The 20,065-nt window shown below is 31.3% G+C and overlaps 1 protein-coding gene across 2 annotated transcripts; it reads left to right on the forward strand.

Moving 5' to 3' along the window:
• LOC137822032 (DNA cross-link repair protein SNM1) lies at positions 1–8,357 on the forward strand. Of its 2 annotated transcripts, none has more exons than XM_068626916.1 (10): positions 1–590; positions 694–846; positions 1,259–1,660; positions 2,122–2,185; positions 2,886–3,103; positions 3,198–3,311; positions 6,921–7,026; positions 7,141–7,352; positions 7,739–7,842; positions 8,113–8,357. In XM_068626916.1, exons 1-10 carry the CDS (start codon positions 45–47, stop codon positions 8,255–8,257), a joined length of 2,064 nt encoding a protein of 687 aa, XP_068483017.1. In that variant the 5' UTR covers positions 1–44; the 3' UTR covers positions 8,258–8,357. The 2 variants fall into 2 exon arrangements, with proteins under 2 accessions (XP_068483017.1, XP_068483018.1); XM_068626917.1 differs by having other exon boundaries at positions 2–590; positions 7,774–7,842; positions 8,113–8,340.
• Positions 8,358–20,065: the final 11,708 nt, after the last annotated feature.

The raw sequence follows: 20,065 nt of genomic DNA on the forward strand, positions 1-20,065 counted from the left end.
GCGTATCATATTTGTTTCAAGTTCTGGCGCAGAATAAAGAAGAGATGATTTCCACAATGAATTGGGACGAGAACGATGAATTTGAGATCCCTCTTACTCAAACGGCAACGAGTTTTCACGCGCTCGCTTCTATCGATGACAATCAACGGCCGCCGAAGAAACCTAAACGCAAAACGACGGCGCATCGTGGCAGTGGCAAGGAGAACGTCCGACCCAGCGAGTCTTGTGAAATTGAGAACTGCAGCTTGGATTTCATCCCTTCCACCATAGATTGTGGTTCGGTTTGCAGCGTTCAACGCTCGGAACAAGAAGACAGTGATTCTTCTTCCGCATCTTTGTCGGAGCTGGATCAAAAGGGGAATTATCTTCGCAACTCGATAGAGTCGAAGCTGGTGGTTTCGACAACCGGCGCGCTTAACGCTGCAGATGCAGATTCTGATTCGGAGCTTGGTCTGTTGATGAATCTGTGCGACGAGTTGGAGGAAGTAGATAGTTCCGTTCGGTGTCCCCTGTGTGACGTTGATATTTCGAATTTGACCGAGGAACAGCGACATCTTCATACCAATAATTGTCTTGACGAAGGAGATAACGTGAGATTCACGCCCTTTGCACAAAAGTACCACCATTCATGGTGATTGAAACGGGGATCTTTATAATTTCAATTCAATTATAAGTTGTGAAAATGCTGTGCAGGTTGCGGTTCTTGAAGACGAGAAGGGTGCTCAACATGTGCCAAAAGTCGCTTCTGTTGTTGATTGGCTTCACGGGCTCGGTTTGGGAAAGTATGAAGTGGTTTTCATTAGGGAAGAAGTTGATTGGAACACCTTGCAATGCCTCACAGAAGAGGTTTATTTATGGCATTTACTTGGTTCATTCATTCCATTAGTTTTAGGTTCATAACCCCTGCCACATATGTCGCTTTAATTTATTTATGCGTTTTATTAGTTCATTGTTCTTTTATGCTTTGAAGAACTGTTTGTTTCATTTTTCAGCTTTAGGTAAAAAATTGGAATTGGTATTTGTTATTCTTCTCTCCCCACTAATGAGATAAATAGTTACTTTGCAATTTGGTGACCTAGAGGGTTTATGGAGACCACTTAACTTAGTGAGGTTTTGTTATTGGAAATATAAGGATATCTTTGTTTTTGGGTATTCGAAATGTACTACGGTTTGTTTCTATTAAGTGTTTGTCTATTTACTTTGTTGTTGAGGATTCATGTTAGCCAATATTTTTCCTCTTTTCCTTTTGTATCTGCAGGATCTCTTAAGCATGGGTATCACTGCACTTGGGCCCAGAAAGAAGATAGTTCATGCCCTGCGTGAACTAAGAAACGGAGATGCCGCTATAAATGAGAAACAAGAGGATGCGTTGGAGGAGCCTAGAAGGATTAGAAACCAGAAAGTCAAATTAAAGCATGACAAATCTGAAAGAAAAGCTGATGGCTCTATTAAACCAGTGGCAAACAAATTAATTACTGAATATTTTCCGGGGTTTGCTTCCAAGGAAAAGAAAGTTTTTGCCTCTCCTGGAGAACAGAAGGAAATGAAAAACAGTGGCTTGGATTCTGGCCGTAAGCGCAAATCAAAAAATGTGACTGCAAATAGAAAGCTCCGTGATGTTCCCAAATGGTGTTCTGTACAAGGAACGCCTTTTCGAGTGGTAAATAGTAGTTTAAATGATGCATGTGTATTTGACTTGATTTAATGTATATTGCCTTCATGTATCCATTTACGACTATGGAAATAGCCTAGCCAGAAGGAAAGCCTTTTCTAAATTATCTAAAAAAAGGGAAAATCCTTGTTTTTGATTCATTGTTGGTCGGATAAAAGAGTTTTTTTCTTCTGTGTTGCTTGGTAACTGGTTTCAAAATCCATTCAAATGCTTATTGGCCAGTTGGACGACTATTTTCAAACTGAGCATACACATCAATCACGTTTCATGTTGACCTTCTGAACTAGGAAAAGAAAACTTAAGAAAATGAGCAAAATATGTATGCAATATTCATGCCAATAAATTATGAACGTTAACATCTAAGAAACTTCTGCTATTCTATCACCATTATCGCTCTATCAAGTCTTGATGTAAGTCCGAGTGTTTGACAAATACATTATTATATGCAGGATGCTTTCAAATATCTCAGAGGAGATTGTTCCCACTGGTTTCTAACACACTTCCACTTGGACCGTAAGTCTACTTCTCCAATGTTAACAGTTAATCTTTATCATAAAACAAATTTTCAGTCGTGAGTCACTGTTTTCATGCTCGAAACATACACACACGCATATATATATATATATATATAAATTCAAACTTATTGTTGTGTTATATTTATAAAATGTTTCAATCTGGTTTAACTTTTCGTTAACTTAAAGTGGTGTTTTCTTGAAATTTAATTACAGTTTTGAATACAACTTTTGGCATTAGGTAGTGATCCTATTGAGTAGGACCTCGTATTGTTTAGCTCTTAGTAGATTTGATTTAACAGTTGACACACGGATCTCTAACAAATGGTTAGCTTAGATATACAATTACTGTGGAAATCTAATATTCACAGTGGGAGATCAAAGATGTTCATCATGAAAAACAATTTAGTAACGAAGTAGTTTTGGTGCTTTTTTGATACGTGGAAGTGCATTATTGAATGTCATAAAATTGTAGATTCTGTTTTCGTCCACACTACATTAGGGTGCTTTGGTGTTTGTATCAGAAAAAAAATAGTTTCAGATCACGTTAAATTGGAGACATTAGTTTAAACTACCAAATAAATAAATAATGGAGTTCCTTGTGTGCCGCTCCTTTTAAGTGGATTATTGCCATCAGAGTCAAACTTTTCCAAGTGACGCCTTGGCTGTTGGTTCACATTTGTGATCACGTTAAATTGCAGATTATCAAGGTCTTACCAAGTCATTCAATCATGGAAAGATTTATTGCTCCTCCATTACAGCTAGACTAGTAAATACGAACATTGGAATTCCATATGATAAATTACATGTTTTGCCTCTGAACCAAAAGATTGAAGTAGCTGGTGTTGATGTGACTTGCTTTGATGCCAACCATTGTCCAGGTTCCATACTCATACTCTTTCAACCTCCAAATGGTAAGGTGTGGCTTGGATTGACTTATGAGCTTATTTATTATTTTGCAGTTATTCATTGTTATGTTATAATTGATTAATGACTTGATGTTTTCCTATTAGGCTGTGCTGCACACGGGTGATTTCCGGTTTAGTGAGGAAATGACAATCAATCCTTTACTCAAGACGTGTCCTATCAATACTCTAATTCTTGATACGACATACTGCAATCCACAGGTTAGTTCGATATTACTAATGGAGTCATCTGTCAAAATGACATGAATGTGTATGCTTTTGTTTAGGAACCGCCTCCATAAATTTATTTTTTGTTCAATAACAGATTAAACTAATAATGGAGAAGCACATTACAGTCCAGCTACTCGAGATTAAGACAAAGTGAAGTTTTATAAAATCCAAGTCATGTCTATAATAGTTTATTAGGGGCCTTGGATATTGTCATGGCAACTTATGGTTGGCTTGGCTGGCCAAAGTGAAATATCTTATTCATTATTATTAATTATTAAGGACGGAAAAAAATTCAAATTACAAAATCTAATCCATAATTATCCATATTAGTTTTAATCAATTTAAATGGATTTATTTCAAATCCAAATCCATATTTTTGGATTTTAAATGAAATCCATTTAATTAGATATAGATTAGATATACATTAGATACATTTTTGGATTATCCAAATTGCATTTTGGGATGGATTTTGACTTGGCCTGATCAAAGTTAAGTCAAGACAATCCAGCCGATGTCGAGCTGAGTGGGCCCGGGCCGATGTCTAAGTAAGCAGTTCCGGGCCCATATCGAGTCGAGCGGGCCTGAGCAGAGCAAGCCCGAGATGATTGTGAGCAGAGCGGCCCCGAGTTGATTTCGAGCCGAGCGCGCCCCGGGTTGTTCTTGAGTCGAGCAATCCCGAGTCGATTTCGAGCCGAGCTGGTTCGGGTTGATGTCGAGCCGAGCAAGGCCGGGCTGATGTCGAGTCGTCGCCCGGGCCAAATGGGACAGGCTGATGTCGAGTTGAGCAAGCTCGGGTCAATGTCGAGCCGAACGAGCCTGGGCTAATGTTGAGTCTCTCGAGCTCGAGCCAATATTGAGTCAAAAGGGCCTGGGCTGATGTCTAGTCTCCCGAGCCCGGGTTGATGTCAAGTCTCCTGGGCCTGGGTCGACGTCGAGTCTCTTGGGTTCGTGTTGATGTCAAGTTGATTGGGCCCGGGCCAATGTTGAGCCGAACGGGCCTGAGCTAATGTCGAACTTAATGGGCCTAGGCTGTTGTCGAGCATAATGGGCCCGGTCTAATGTCAACCAGAGCAAGCCCGAGCCGATGTTGAGCCTAACTGGCCCGGGTCAATGTTAAGTCTGTAGGGCCCGAGCCAATGTCGAGTCTCCCGGGCTCGGGCCAATGTAAAGTAGAGTGGGCTTGGGTCGATGTCAAGTCGATTGGGCCTTGGCCGATATTGTGTCGAACGGGCTTAGACTGATGCTGAGTCTCTCGGGCTCGAGCCGATGTAGAGTCTACCAAGCTTGTGCCAATGTCGAGTTTCCTTAGTCTGGGTCGATCTCAAGCCGAACGGGCCTGAGCCGATGTCGAGCTGAGCGGGCTCGGGCCAATGTCTAACTGAGTAGTCCCGAGCCCATATTAAGTCGAGAGGGCCTGAACTGATTTTGAGCCGAGCAGGCCCGAGTTGATTTTGAGCCGAGCGTGCCCGAGTCGTTGTCGAGTTGAGCAATCCCGAGCCAATGTCGAGCCGAGCAAGGTCGGGTTGAACCGGCTAGGCCAATGTTGAGTTGAGCAAGCCTGGGCCAATGTCGACCCAAACGTGCCTGGGCTAATGTTAAGTCTCCCTAACTCGAGCCAATATCGAGACGAACGGTTCCGGGTCGTTGTCGAGTCTCCCAGGCTCGGGTTGATGTCGAGTCTCTCGGGCCCGAGCCAATGTCGAGATGAGCGAGCTCGAGCTAATGTCGAGCCTAATGGGCTCGGTCTGTTGTCAAGGCTAACAGGCCCGGGCCAATGTCAACTTGAGCAAGACTGAGTGGATGTTGAGCCTAACGAGCCCGGGTCAATGTTAAATCTCCTGAGCCCGAGCCGATGTCGAGTCTCTTGGGCTCGGGTCGATGTCGAGCCGAACGAGTTCGGGCCGATGTTGAGTGGAGTGGGCTCAGGTCGATGTCAAGTCGATTAGGCCTTGGTCGATGTTGTGCTGAACGGGCTCAGACCGATGCCGTGTCTCCCAGGCTCGAGTCGATGTCAAACCTAGCTGGCCCGAGCCAATGTCGAGTCTCCTAAGTCAGGGCCGATCTCAAGCCGAATGGGCACGAGCCGATGTTGAGTGGAGCGAGCCTTGGTCTATGTCAAGTCTTCTAGGCCTGGGCTCGGGCCGATGTCGAGTCATCCGGGTCCTGGTCAATGTCGAGTCGTCTGGGTCTTGACCGATGTCAAGTTGTCTTGGGCCGAACCGATGTCGAGTCTTCCGGGCTCGGGCTGATGTCGAGTTGTTCGGGTCTGGGCCGATGTCGAACTAAGTTGGTTCGCGTTCAGGTTGAGTTGGCTTAGACTCGGTTCGATCCAAGTTAGTCTGTGACCATATCAAAATAGATTTAATGTAATTGACAAAGTGAATTTAATCTAATTAATGGATTTTAAATCCAATCCATTTATTTGGATTTGGATCTAGATTGGATTTTGAAAAATCCAATCCCCTCTATCAATTACAAAAGTCTGCTAACTTGGTGCTAATTTGATTCGGGTGTGTTGGAGAAATAATCACTTTATATTTGCTAGCTTCTTGAAAAATGTTGGAGATCCCACATCGGCCAGAGATTAAGACATTTCATTGTATATAAGTGGGTGTAACCCTCACCCCATGAGCCGATTTTATGGGGTTGATTTAGGTTTAAAGTCCACTTCGTAATATGGTATCAGGGTCATTTCGAGTCTATCCTAGCGAGTGTTTGTTGGGTTTATCAGGCCACCAGCTATCGGACTGTTATCGGGTAGTCTCGGCGTGAGGGGGTGGGTTGGAGATCCCACATGAACATAAGTGAGTGCAACCATGAGCTGGTTTTATGGGGTTGAGTTAGGCTTAAAACAAAAAAAAAAAAAAAAAGCTTTTGAAATATAGGAGATTGTTTCTAGGATTTTTTTTCCCAATAATTTTAGTCTTCTAAAGTAAAGTTCAGTTTCGTTCACTTCTAGTTCGAGAAAGTTGCTTTCAGAAAAAAAAGTTCTTCGTAAAAACTTTTTTTAGAAGGTTATCCAAAGAAACTGATTAGTTTGAATTAATAATAGTATGCCCAATATCGCTTGTCATTTGAATAAACTAATACAAGCTTACTTACAATTTGCTTCAGAAATAAGTTGATAGTAGTAGTACTTTATTCGTATCAGAAAATTGAGTATGCAAGCCTAGAGTGGTGGGGGGTAGAATTTTTATTTTTTAACTATAGTGGTGGTAAAAATCCTCCACTATGTTTACTGAAAATATTTCAACAAGTGGTGTTTCTTGATAGTTCTAAATCTTTAATGTTTAAACTGATGGAAGGATATTTTGATTCACTCTAAAGAAATAACTAATTAATTTAATTCTATTGAAGATAAAAGACTGAAAATATAATCCAGTCTAAAAATAAATGAAAAAGTGACAAAATGCAACAAACTTATGCCTTTTCCCCAAAAACACGAGTACAACCATTTTTCTAATATTCTCTGCACATAGTTTATACAATCACTGAATTTCATTGAGTTTGTTAAAATCAGTTCATAACTTAATATACTTTTTTCCTTTTAATCTTAATAATAATAATTCCTTTCAATATTTGTACTCTGTTTCATTGCAGTATGACTTTCCAAAACAAGAGGCTGTAATACAATTCGTTATTGATGCCATTCAAGCAGAAACTTTTAATCCCAAGACTCTTTTTCTGATCGGCAGTTATACCATTGGTAGGTTTGGTAGAGTTGTGTTTCTGTGGTACCATTGCCCCATTACTAAGAAATTAATGAGGAAAAATAAAAAGATTTTCTCTTTCCGTCCCTATTTTCATTTGTTTTTTTTAGGAAAAGAAAGGATATTCTTGGAGGTTGCTCGTGCGCTCAGTAAAAAGGTTCACGTGACTGCGGCAAAGTTGCGTCTTTTAAAATGTTTGGAATTTAAGGAGGAGGATATGAAGTGGTTCACTTCAAATGAACATGAAAGCAACATTCATGTTGCCCCTATGTGGACTCTCGCAAGCTTCAAAAGATTGAAGCAAATGTCTAGTCAATATACGGTGAGTGTTGCTGCTGGTTGTCATATTGAAACTTTGGTGTCTGTAAGAGTGTAACTGTCATTCCTTATGAATTTCTTTTGGTAAAAAACATGTGGACTAATTAAGGTTATTTTAAGAAGAAAGAATTAGTACATCATTCAACTACAAAGATATGTTATATAAAGAGGCAACAAGTTTTATTAAAAGGATGTTATAGATAGGACGGAAAAAGGAAGGAGTAATATTTTTCATACTTTGATGTAATATTTTTTGAGAGCTGTTCCATGATTGAATATATTGGTGGCTGGGTTGTACATCTTTAGAGGGGGATATTTATACTGAATTAGATTTGTCCTTAACTTTTTAGTTCTACGCTTTTAATAGTTGGATGCCTTTTCTTTAATTAGGGTCGGTACAATCTTATAGTTGCTTTCTCCCCCAGTGGTTGGACGTTTGGCAAAGGTAAAAAGAAGTCTTCCGGAAGAAGATGTCAGCAGGGTACTATTATAAGGTAACGCTTTAATTTCTTTCATTACTTTCTTATTTTATTAAATACTTCGGGTCAGAATCTTGAATCATATACATGGATTAGGTCCTTCAAAATTACTCGATTTTTTTCTACTTCTGGTCAGTAGAGTTCATTTTACTAAAGCCCTGGTCTGATAAGTACATCTATGAGTTATATTCACTAGACTATTTAGTAATGGTAGTTGGCAGATCAGGCTCGCGTTCCTTAAATTTTTACAACTATTAACTAATCGAAGCTTTCCTTGTTTATCAGGTATGAAGTACCTTACAGTGAACATAGCAGCTTTACAGAACTCAAAGAGTTTGTAAAACTTGTATCTCCTGGTAACATTATACCAAGTGTGAATAACGATGGACCAGAATCTTCGGATGCAATGATTTCTCTATTGTTATCTTGATCTGTTAACCAAAAGGGTTTAGTCTGCTGTTGCAATGTGGACTGTATGAGAAGTCTTAAATAAAGGTTTAACGAATTTTGCCAGCGTTTTCTGAATTTAATGAAGATCTTAGTGTGCTTGACTTTTAGATAAATAAACTTTTGGAAACTAGCACGCTAATAACTTTTTTAGTGGTACACGATTTTTTTGCTTTGCCAAAAGATTAACTATTTAAAGATGGCAAAGTGTCAATACGCAGTAGAACCGTTCATACTTATATATAAGGTTATATAATCCATAATTATTCATATTAGTTTTAATCCATTTAAATGAATTTACTTCAAATTTAAATCCATATTTTTGGATTTTAAATTCAAATCTATATTTTTGGATTTTAAAAACAATTCATTTAATTGGATATGGATTAGATATAGATATGATACATTTTTGGATTATCCAAATTGTATTTTGGGATGGATTTTGACTTGGCCCAATCCAATTTAAGCTAAGACAATCCAACCAATGTTGAGTTGAGCGCGCTCGGGCCATTGTTGAGTCGAGCAATCCTGAGTCGATGTCGAGCTGAGTTGGCCTGGGTTGATGTCAAGTCGAGCTGGCCCGAGTCAATGTCAAGCTGAGTAAGCCCGAGCTGATGTTGAGCTGAATGGGCCAGTTTAATGTTCAGTTGAGCAAGCCTGGGCCAATGTCAAGTTTAACGGGCTCGTGCTGATGTCGATTTGAATGGCCCCAGGCCAATGTCAAGCTAAGCGGCCCAAGTAAATGTTGAGTCAATTGGGCCAATGTCGAGCTGACCAAGCCTGAGCCAATGTTGAGTTGAACGGGCCCGAGCCGATGTCAAGCCGAACGGGCCTAGACCAATGTCAAGTGGAGCGGGCCTGGGCCAATGTCGAGTGGAGCGGGCTCGGGTTGATGTCGAGTCTCCTGGGCTCTCGGGCTGATGTTGAGTCGATTGGGCCCGGACCAATGTCGAGTTGAGTTGGCTCGAGCCAACGTCGAGTCTCTCGGGCCCAAGTCGATGTCGAGTGGAGCGAGCTTGGGTCGATGTCGAGTTGATTGGGCCTTGGCTAATGTTAGTCGAGCGGACTTGGGCCATTGTCGAGTCCTCCAGGCATAGGTCGATGTCGAGTTGTCCGGGCCTGGGTCGGTGTTGAGTCAACTGGGTCCTGGTTGATGTCAAGTCGTCTGGACCCGGGTCGATGTCGAGTCGTCCGGGCTCGGACCCAGACCGATGTCGAGTTGTCCGAGCTCGGACTGCTGTCGAATCGAGTTAGTCCGTGTTCAGATTGAGTTGACTTAGGTCCAGTTCGAACAAAGTTAGTTTGTGTCCATATTAAAATGGATTTAATCTAATTAACAATGACTGAATCTAGATTCAATAACTTTAAATGAATTTAAAATATACATTTAAATTCGATCTATTTAAAATGAATATGGATTTTAAATCCAAATCTAAATAAAGTTTTGAAAAATCCAACTCATTCCCATGCCTACTTTTATCGAATAGACTCGAGTTTCATGTGATCTAAATATTAAGAGAATAATTGGGAAATTTCATGTAATTTTCCTATTTCTTTTTCCCTTTTAATCCTTAAGCTAAGCAACCCATTGATCTTCCTGGACAACGTTGTAGCTTGTGAAATTGTTGCACAGAAGTTATTATTGTTTAAAGAAAGGGATATCGTAATTTCCTTCTCACGTTAAAGGAAATTTTATTAGAATGGTCCAATTTTGCACCAAATTTACCAAAATAGTAAGATTTGAAAAAAATTTAAGTAAGTAGATGAGTCGTGTTTGAATACCATAACTTCATTTTTAAGTTGTCATTATCAAACATTGTTTTTTTTTTTTTTTTACTTTAAATAAGTAAGACATGTTTGAATATGATGATTTTAATTTTAAGAAGTCGTTATTATCAAATATGATTTTAATTTAATGTAATTTTTTTTATAAAAATCGTTAGGGTATGTGATTTTGATATAATAAAGAGAATTGAAGAAGTTGTGTTCATGAGCTTTGAAAGCATATATGAATTTCTCTAGGAGATGGTATTTATTTTTTTGCGTAATAGGCAAACTCTTCAACACTTTATCAGTATGGTTATAAATATCATAAGAAATAATTTTTAACTCTTTAATATGGTTTAAAAGTGATTGAACATACTTTGTATATCTTTTTGGACAATAATGAGTATATAAAGTTCTTTTCCAAGTTAAAAATATAAAATTTTCCAAATAAATTTTTTAGATATCAATAAGATGCATCTAATATACCGAAAGACTCATAATATGATAGGTCTACACTTGGGGAAAGAGAGTGAGACCCATTACTAGAGAGAATGAAAAAGAGTGTGAGGAAGCTTTTGGTTCCTCTCTCATGAACAGAACAAAGTCATGTAGACTCTGTGCGTCTTACTCAAATACATTTTGTTACATTGTGCGTTTTAAGTTCAAAATCGACTTCCAAGCATTACATATTTCGTTTAGAATCGATTATGCATTATATTTAAGTTCAAAATCAATTTCCAAACATTACATACTGAGTTTAGAATTCATTGTTCATATGTTGTTTAAGTTCATTATTTATAATTTTTTTATTATAAATTATAAACTTATATTTTACACATTTAAAAAAAATTATAAATTCCCTTACAACCATTATATAATTTACAAATCTCAATAAATTTTTCTCACACTTCCATTCTCTTAAATCTCCACAAATTCCCACTCTTATGCTCTTATTGGATTGATGAAGGGATTTGAGAGGAAGGGAGGGAGTGAATTTGTAAGGATTGAAGATGATGTGTGAGGATACGTGAGGTTGTTTGGATTGAGGGATGATATAGTGTATTTGTGGGGATGGTTTATTGTAAGTTTACAAAATTATCCCTTTTATTAAAAAATATTTAAATAATGAATTATGATTTTTGTGTGTGTAAGTTTGAATTAATTAAAATTTTTAATATATAATATCCATAATTATTTATATTTTTAATAAAAAATTAAAAAATATAATATAAAATATTTTGGTGTTAAATTGAAATCAATTTATTAAATACATAAAATTTATGAAAATAATATTCATTTGTTACTTTATATAATTATATATATTGTTGATATTATAATTTTATTTTATTATTTATAATTATATGTTGTTATTAATAATATAATTAAATATTTTTGGAATTATAAATAATAAATAAATTTATGTAATATTTAATTTTATATATTAAAATAAAATACATGCACAAATGTATTTTGTTAAAATGCAACAATCTTACGAAATTCTCAAAAATCCCTTCATTTTGCGAAGAATAAAAAAAACTCTTCACCCTCTCATCTATCGTCTCTCCACTCTCAAAATCATAAAAACAAACACAAAAAATACTCCATCTTCCTCCGACTTCAAATTCAAAGTAAACACACCTTAATAAATGATTGAAGTGACATAATGGACATGTAGCGAGGAGTTTGACATTTGGGAAGAGAGAAAAATGGAGTAATTTTCTTAGTGGGAGGAGTTTTGTACTTTATGTCTTTTCGTTACTTGTAGAACCATTGAATTCTCAGATTAATAATATTATAACCTTTATATTCCTTTTTCTATCCACTTAAACTGAATTTAACTACAAATACATATGATCTCTTCAGATAAATTATTTGCTTCTTAGACTATACAACAAATAAATGTTTTATATACTTTTTATCTTAATAATTCTTTTAGTTATTTATCTTTCATTAGTAGAACTAAGTCTTTATTTTGTTTTTTATCTGATTAATTTAATTATCTATACTTTTTATTATATTAAATAATTATATAACAAATTTATATAAATTCAATACTAAACCTTTATTTATATATTAATTAGTTACAGAGAAGAAAAAGCCATCCATGATTATAATTGATAAGACATCTGATGAAATATATAATTTTATATTCTTCTATGTATACAGAGAGAATAAATGTTAAATATAGAGTTAAAAGTGATTTAGTTGAAAAATAGTATAAGTCCTGTATGGGTAGTTAGTAATAAGTCTATTAATTATTAATATATAGATTTAATAAAACTATTTAAAATCTTAATTTAAAATGTGGAATTTGAAACCAGTTGAAAAAAATAATATTAGTTAAGTTACTAAAAGTTATAAAATATATATTAAAGATTCTCATTTTAAATTCATTTAAATTTTAGAAATCCAATTATTTATAATCATCATATATTATACTACACTTTCTACTTATCATACATTTTTATTCCTATCCTATGGATCCATACTGATCTAGCCAAGACATATGACCCTTAGCTAGAGTATCAAATGTATTCGAAAACAATGGTTTCCAATTTTTCTGGTCCCTTTTCCTGTTCGGCCTCCTTTCTTTTTTATAGAAAACTTCTTCCATGCCCTTATTTGTAACGGTTCTCTTTCATGGCTTAATTCCTTCATAAATTCTTGTAACCCCACCTCTGTCAATTTCGCACTCTATTCTTTATGAATATTCTGCGGATATCGTTATTAATTTATCAAATCAAAATATTATAATATATTAATTGGATCGGCTCATGACCTCACATCCCCTCAGTGATGATCGTTTCACACATACATTTTTAGACCCGAAGGATTATTAGTGTGAAAAATATAAATTACTATTTTATTATATTGACAAATTGTTTCTACGCTGGTATCAAAACAAATGACATACTTGAGATCATTGTGAAACATATCACATGAACAATTTCGTGTCAACTTTTTGGAAAGTTGTTCAACGTGCACTCCTCAGTTTTTATTCTACCTATCAATGTTCTTAAAACACTCAATATTTGACCGTTGAATGTGTTGAGAATGGGAAACTAAGTTGTCAAACTTAAATCCAGGAAGAAGTGATGAAGAACAATAGAATAAAGGTACTTAAAGTCAAAATTTTAAACACATAAATTTAAATATTATTATTTTTTTTAGAAGAATTTGTTAACAAGAAAATCATGAAATAGAAACAAATTTTTAGAAATCAAAATAATTAGTTGCAATAGTAACTAAATTAGATACCATTTTAGAAACTAACAAAAAATGGTTTCTAAATTAGTTTCTATTATTATTAAATAGTTTCTAAATTGGTATCTAATTAGCAACCAAGATTTTTGCTATCAAATTTAAAAATTATTTAACAATAATATAAATTAATTTAAAAATTGTTTTTTTTTTAAATTTCTAAAATGATATTTAATTTAGTTACTATTGTAACTAATTATTTTGATCTCTAAAAATTGATTTCTATTTCATGATTTTCTTGTAGTGTATGAATAAACATGGTATTATATTTCCCTTTAAAGAACATTTGAATAGCACTAAAATAAGTTTTTTTTTTTATCATATATCTGATCATGTATTTTTTTAAATTAAATTTTACTGAAGCGCGATTTCAAGAAGTTTTATAATTTTCTCAAAACAGAACAAGAAATTTCATCCGAGTTGCATAAGAAAGATTCTAACGTGTAAAATTGATTTGAAATACCAAAGTATTAGCTATATATTGTCCCCTTCTCAAATAATATATTTGATTAGATAATTTTTCATTAAATAATAAAAATTGATTGTTTGACTTTGTGAGGAATAAAAAAAAGCTCCTATACAATTATATAGTCTCATAGAAATAAAAATATTTTCAATTTTACCAAATTATACTTTAAAATAATATGAATAAGACTTTTTGTATTAAAGTAATTTTTTTAAAAATCTTATAGAATAACGTAACATAATGAAATTCATGTAAAATAAGATGTGATTGATCTAAATCTGATATCAATTTAATACTCTGATTCTGACTGTTAAAATAGAAAAAATTAATTAATTATTTTCAGATTTAAAATATTATGTTATTTATTTATGAAAAGGAAAATTGTGAGAAGAGTGTAGTGTATTTGTTGGAAGTAAGATGAAGGCAAATTCTTCCTGCACCATACTAATTTTAACTTCCACCATATAATTTTTTAAATTTCCAAAACTACCCTTATTTCAAATTAAAAAATTCAAAATAATAATTATAATTCAGAAATAAAAAAATACATGTTGGAAAAAAATTTTGAATACAAAACTAAAAATACATTCTGGATAAAAAATTTCAGATTTCAAAAATATGTTCCGAAAATTAAAATCCATTTTAAAAATAATTTTTCCATTTTTGTGTAAGGTTATTTTTATCATTTAAGAGAAATATTTTTATTATTTTCTAGAGCTAATTGGTTGCATGCTAAAATTGATACGGTGGAGGGAAAAATTGCCCAAGAAGAAAGATGGTTGAAGGAGTGGAAAACAGTTAACACGAGTCTAACCAGCAAACCACACAAACCTGTCATTGACCACAGACTTTTGCTTCCCACAATTTGTACGGTTTGTACAAAACCAAACATTTTTTCTATTTTTTATTTGTAGTTTTTCTATTGAGTGTAAAGTGTTTTTATAATAAAAAATTATGAGATTAATATTTAAAAGTGTAAAGAATTTTTACAAGAAGATGAGATGATCGACAAAACCATCAAATTAAAATAAATGAGTTTCATGGTACTAAAAAAAATTATTAAATAAAAATTAATTTTAGAAATAAAAAATAATTAGTTGTTATATTAACTAAATTAGATATTATTTTATAGACTAAAATAAATACTGATATCTAAATTAGTTTTTATTATTAATAAATAATTTTAAATTAATATCTAATTAGCTTTAATAATGGTAGATCTAATCTAATTGAGATGTTCATTATGACAAATTTGAAATCATGGTCTTGGATTATCAAAAATGGAAAGGAGACACTGATAAGTTGTTTGAAAACTATTAAAAAAAATTTGGTGATACTTACTTAAACTCACTTGCTTCCAAGGCCCCAATAAATATCAGTGATGAAGAAACCATTAACCACTAGACCGGACAAGTACTTTGGTTATACTATCATTTTTATTATACTTATTATTATTAATATAATTTATACATATTAATATAATTAATATAATTAATATAATTAATATAATTAATATAATTAATATAATTAATATAATTAATATAATTAATATAATTAATATAATTAATATAATTAATATAATTAATATAATTAATATAATTAATATAATTAATAATAATAATAATAAAATAAATAAATTATATTAATATAATTAATAATAATAATAATAAAATAAATTATATTAATATAATTAATAATAATAATAATAAAATAAATTATATTAATATAATTAATAATAATAATAATAAAATAAATTATATTAATATAATTAATAATAATAAAAAATAAATAAATTATATTAATATAATTAATAATAATAATAATAAAATAAATTATATTAATATAATTAATAATAATAATAATAAAATAAATTATATTAATATAATTAATAATAATAATAATAAAATAAATTATATTAATATAATTAATAATAATAAAAATAAATAAATTATATTAATATAATTAATAATAATAATAATAATAATAAAATAAATTATATTAATATAATTAATAATAATAATAATAAAATAAATTATATTTATATTATTAATATTAATATTATATTAATATTATTAATATTATATTTATATATTAATATTATATTTATATATTTATATTATATTCATATTATTAATATTATATTCATATTATTAATATTATATTCATATTATTAATATTATATTCATATTATTAATAATAATAATAATAATAATTATAATAAAAATCATAATAATACTAAGTGTAGTGGTTAAATTTTTTTTGATTATTGAAGTAACCTGGTTTCGAATCTCATTCCGTGCAAATTTTATTTTATGGTGTCAAAATTTACATACGGAAAAAATCCGTATGTAAACCTGTTTACATACAGATTTTAATTCTCGCTTCATGGCATCAAAAGTTACATACGAATTATATCCGTATGTAATACCTGTTTACATATGAAATTTAATTCATATGTAAGGTTGATTTTACATATAATAATATATATAATTCGCGTGTTTTTTTTTACTGTAAATAATATAAAAAGTTTGCATATAGTTACTTTTATAAATGAATTTCTAAAATAAAATTGGTATCTATTTATATATTATAATTAACATTAAGTGCATAATTTTTGACAAATTTTATTTTTTTATCATTAAATATAAAAGTACTTTGGATACTCTAACCTTCAAACTTTGTATATAATTTTTTTAAAAAAAGTTAAAGGTATTGTGATCCTAATCTTTACCAAAAACCTCTATTGAGCTTACATGTTCTGTTAATACAAACTGGTTTGAAATGAAATAAAAATTAACAAAATAATAAATAAATATAGAAACACTTGCTAATCAATTCATATTAGAAAACAGTTCAACATTGTGCATACAAAAAGAAGTGAACATACAAAGGATATTGTGATCCCCATTCCTTACCAAAAACTTCTCCTGCACCTTGCATATTCTGTGAATACAAACTAGTTTGAATTGGAACAAGAACTAGTCCAAGGAACACCAATATCTAAATACTATTAAGCTAATGAGTACTCATTCATCAAATCTCAAAACCTCATCACTCTGGTTAACAATATACATCTATGGAATTTATAAATTTTTTATGTTAATGTGATGTATACTTTAACCCTTATCTGTAACAATTGTTAACAACATAAGAACAAGAGTTGTCATTGTGTAACCACATACATCCATCCAAGTACATACTCTGTCATTGTTTACTTGGTTACTAGTGATTATAATAACATCCTCAGTTTCTCCAAATCAATTTTATAATTTGATTTAGTAAAATTTTATCTTTGTCAGTTCATCTAAACAAATACATATGACTGATTGAAAAAATATACAGTTTGAAACTTCCTCTTCTCCTGCATAACAAACAACTAAAAAAATCTAAACTTAATTGCCTGATGTTGTTGTTAGGTACTCTTATAATTGAGGTATAAACCATAAAAATATGTCTAAATAATTTTGTTAGTCTAACACAATGATTTGATACACGTAATTAGCTTAAACACAATTTTTTCAAAAATAAACTAGAACTGTCTGACAAAAGAATGATAAAACTTTACACAATGGGACCAAAATTTTCTAACTTTGTCTCATAATTAACAATATTTATCCAATGGTATTTCATACCGTTCCCATCCAAGTGTTAAATTCATAGCTCATCATATTTTAAACTACTTAGTTCACTACAAAAAAATCATGAAATATAAATCAATTTTTAGATACCAAAATAATTAGTTGTAATAGTAACTAAATTAGAAACCATTTTAAAAACTAAAAAAAAAATTGGTTTCTAAATTAGTTTCTATTATTGTTAAATAGTTTCTAAATTGGTATATAATTAGCAACCAAGGTTTTAACTACCAATTATTTAGTTTCTAAATTTAGTAGCAAAAACATTGGTTGCTAATTAGATATCAATTTAGAAACTATTTAACAATAATAGAAATTAATTTAGAAATCATTTTTTTTTTAGTTTTTAAAATGGTCTCTAATTTAGTTACTATTGCAACTAATTATTTTGGTCTCTAAAAATTAGTTTCTATTTCATGATTTTCTTGTAGTGTTCAAGACGGTTCCTTCTAAGTAGAAGGATACTAGTAACTGGTGACGTCAGCTAAATTGATAGAGAGAAAGAGAAATAAAAATTAAGAGATGTTATTCTATTTTGATATTGATTTGTAACATTAAAAAAAAAAAAAACTCTCAAACTTTTTGTATCAACCTCCAAAATAGGAAACCCTAATTTATATATGTTTGATTTTTTTAAGAGGATACAAGATAATGTCTAAATCGTTAATACCCAGATTAAATTTTATTTAGAAAATGATAGTTTGACAACATTTAGAGTTGTATATACAACTTTGAATGTGATAAGTTTAAAAATAAATATATATAATAAAGGGTAAATTTGTAAATAAAAGATATAAAAAGATAGTAAAATAATAGTATTGAGAGTTATAATTTGGTTGTATAAAAAATTGGAGTTGTAAAATAATCATTATCCAACTTTCTTTCTCCCAAACAAGTACAAAAGTATAATTCAAGACCTGTACCAAATTAAAGATGATTGGTGATAATTAATATGTTTAAGAACTAAATATCATTTATCTTTAAAAAATATGACTATATAAGTTTTTTAGCAGTTACCTTAAATGCCATTTAGATCTTTATGAGATCTGGAAATGAAAATTTATCTATAATAGAAAAAAAGACAGACCCAAGATTATATAATATTGAAATCTCCCAAGCAAATGAAAGTAAGCTCAAGTGTTAATCATATGGTGTATTAATATAAGTATGATGTACATATAAATTCCCAATGTTCTTAAAGTTGCCAACTCTTTTTCACATCCGCAAATACTTAGAACACACTAAAATCAACTACTTTCCTGTTGTGTACAGCAAAATCAAGTTATTACAAATCCATCAAGATTTAATTTTTGATGATTAACTCGTATTTTAAATCTTTAATAATGTATAAATCTACTATTTTAATTAGAATTCATCTAATTGAATTTATTTAGGTTTAAATTTATTATTTTTGTTAATATTGTAATTTTAGTTGTAATAAACGGTCATTTAACTTTTTACTGGGAGACAATCTAACTAAAGGATTTAGTAGTCATATGGAGTAGTTAGTCAACACACTTATAAATGCTCAACTAAAGAAAATACCTCATAAATATCAAGTGTAATAAAGACAAAGGTACAGAAAGAGTCTGATGCGAAAAACATAAACTAAACGATCTAGTAGTCCGTCTGAAAGAAGAGTTTACATTATGAGTGAGTCTAATTAGCAAAAATCCAAGTTATTTATCAGAACTAAAACAAGAAATAAAAGTTAAGTAATAAGAACAAGAGAATAAAATCTATAGAATCTCAAAAATAGAATTAGAAGCAAATCATCTCCAAAAACACAAAGAAACAAAATATGTGATAAAACTTTATACAAAATATGAGAATTGTGAAAAGTTGGAAATTGAAAAGCGGTAAACAATATTAGAGACAAAATATATTTCCGAGATCCTTAGACCAAATAAGACTATAAAAGATGCAAGTTTCAAAGAGACTGAATCAAGTCTTCACAACGAAAAAAACATTCAAAATAACAGAGCATCATAGTTTTCTTAATTTTCTCACTTTTTTCATTGCAATTCTTTGGTTTTGTCTTCGTATAGAAAACACTTGTTAAGAAGTTATTTTCTTTAATTGGAGTTATTGATTACTCAATTATAATCAATCTCTTGTGTTTGTTTAATTTAAAATATAAGATAAACATCTCACAAGATGCTTGGAGACTATTAAAATATAAAAAACATAGAAGTTTATTCCATTAATTGATTTTTTTTATACTTGTTTGATTAAGTTTAATTGTACGTAAGAATAGAAAGAATGTTAATTTTTAAGAAAATTGATGATAATTTCGCGTTTGAATGAACACAAAATCAACTTGTTTCCTTTATTTTTAAGTGTCTATTTTATTTTATAAAATTCTCAAAAATCCTTTTTATTTTATTTTTATTGTTACTTTTAAATTTCACTGTTAACTAAATTTACTATTAAATTTATTGAGAGACATCTGGAATATTTATACTTCATTTTTTTTATGTTAAACTATTTAACAGTGTTTTAAATTATCCACTCTGAATTACTTTTAGTTTGATTGTAGGAAGAACAACTATGAGTTTTATTGAGAAATATGAAAACTGGAGACAGATTGCCTCACAGATTAATGGCATGTGTGTACTTAGGTATAAATATATACTTTTACCAGTATACAAGAAACAACCTA

Source organism: Phaseolus vulgaris, chromosome 9 (genome assembly GCF_000499845.2).
Source record: "Phaseolus vulgaris cultivar G19833 chromosome 9, P. vulgaris v2.0, whole genome shotgun sequence".
NCBI lineage: Eukaryota > Viridiplantae > Streptophyta > Magnoliopsida > Fabales > Fabaceae > Phaseolus > Phaseolus vulgaris.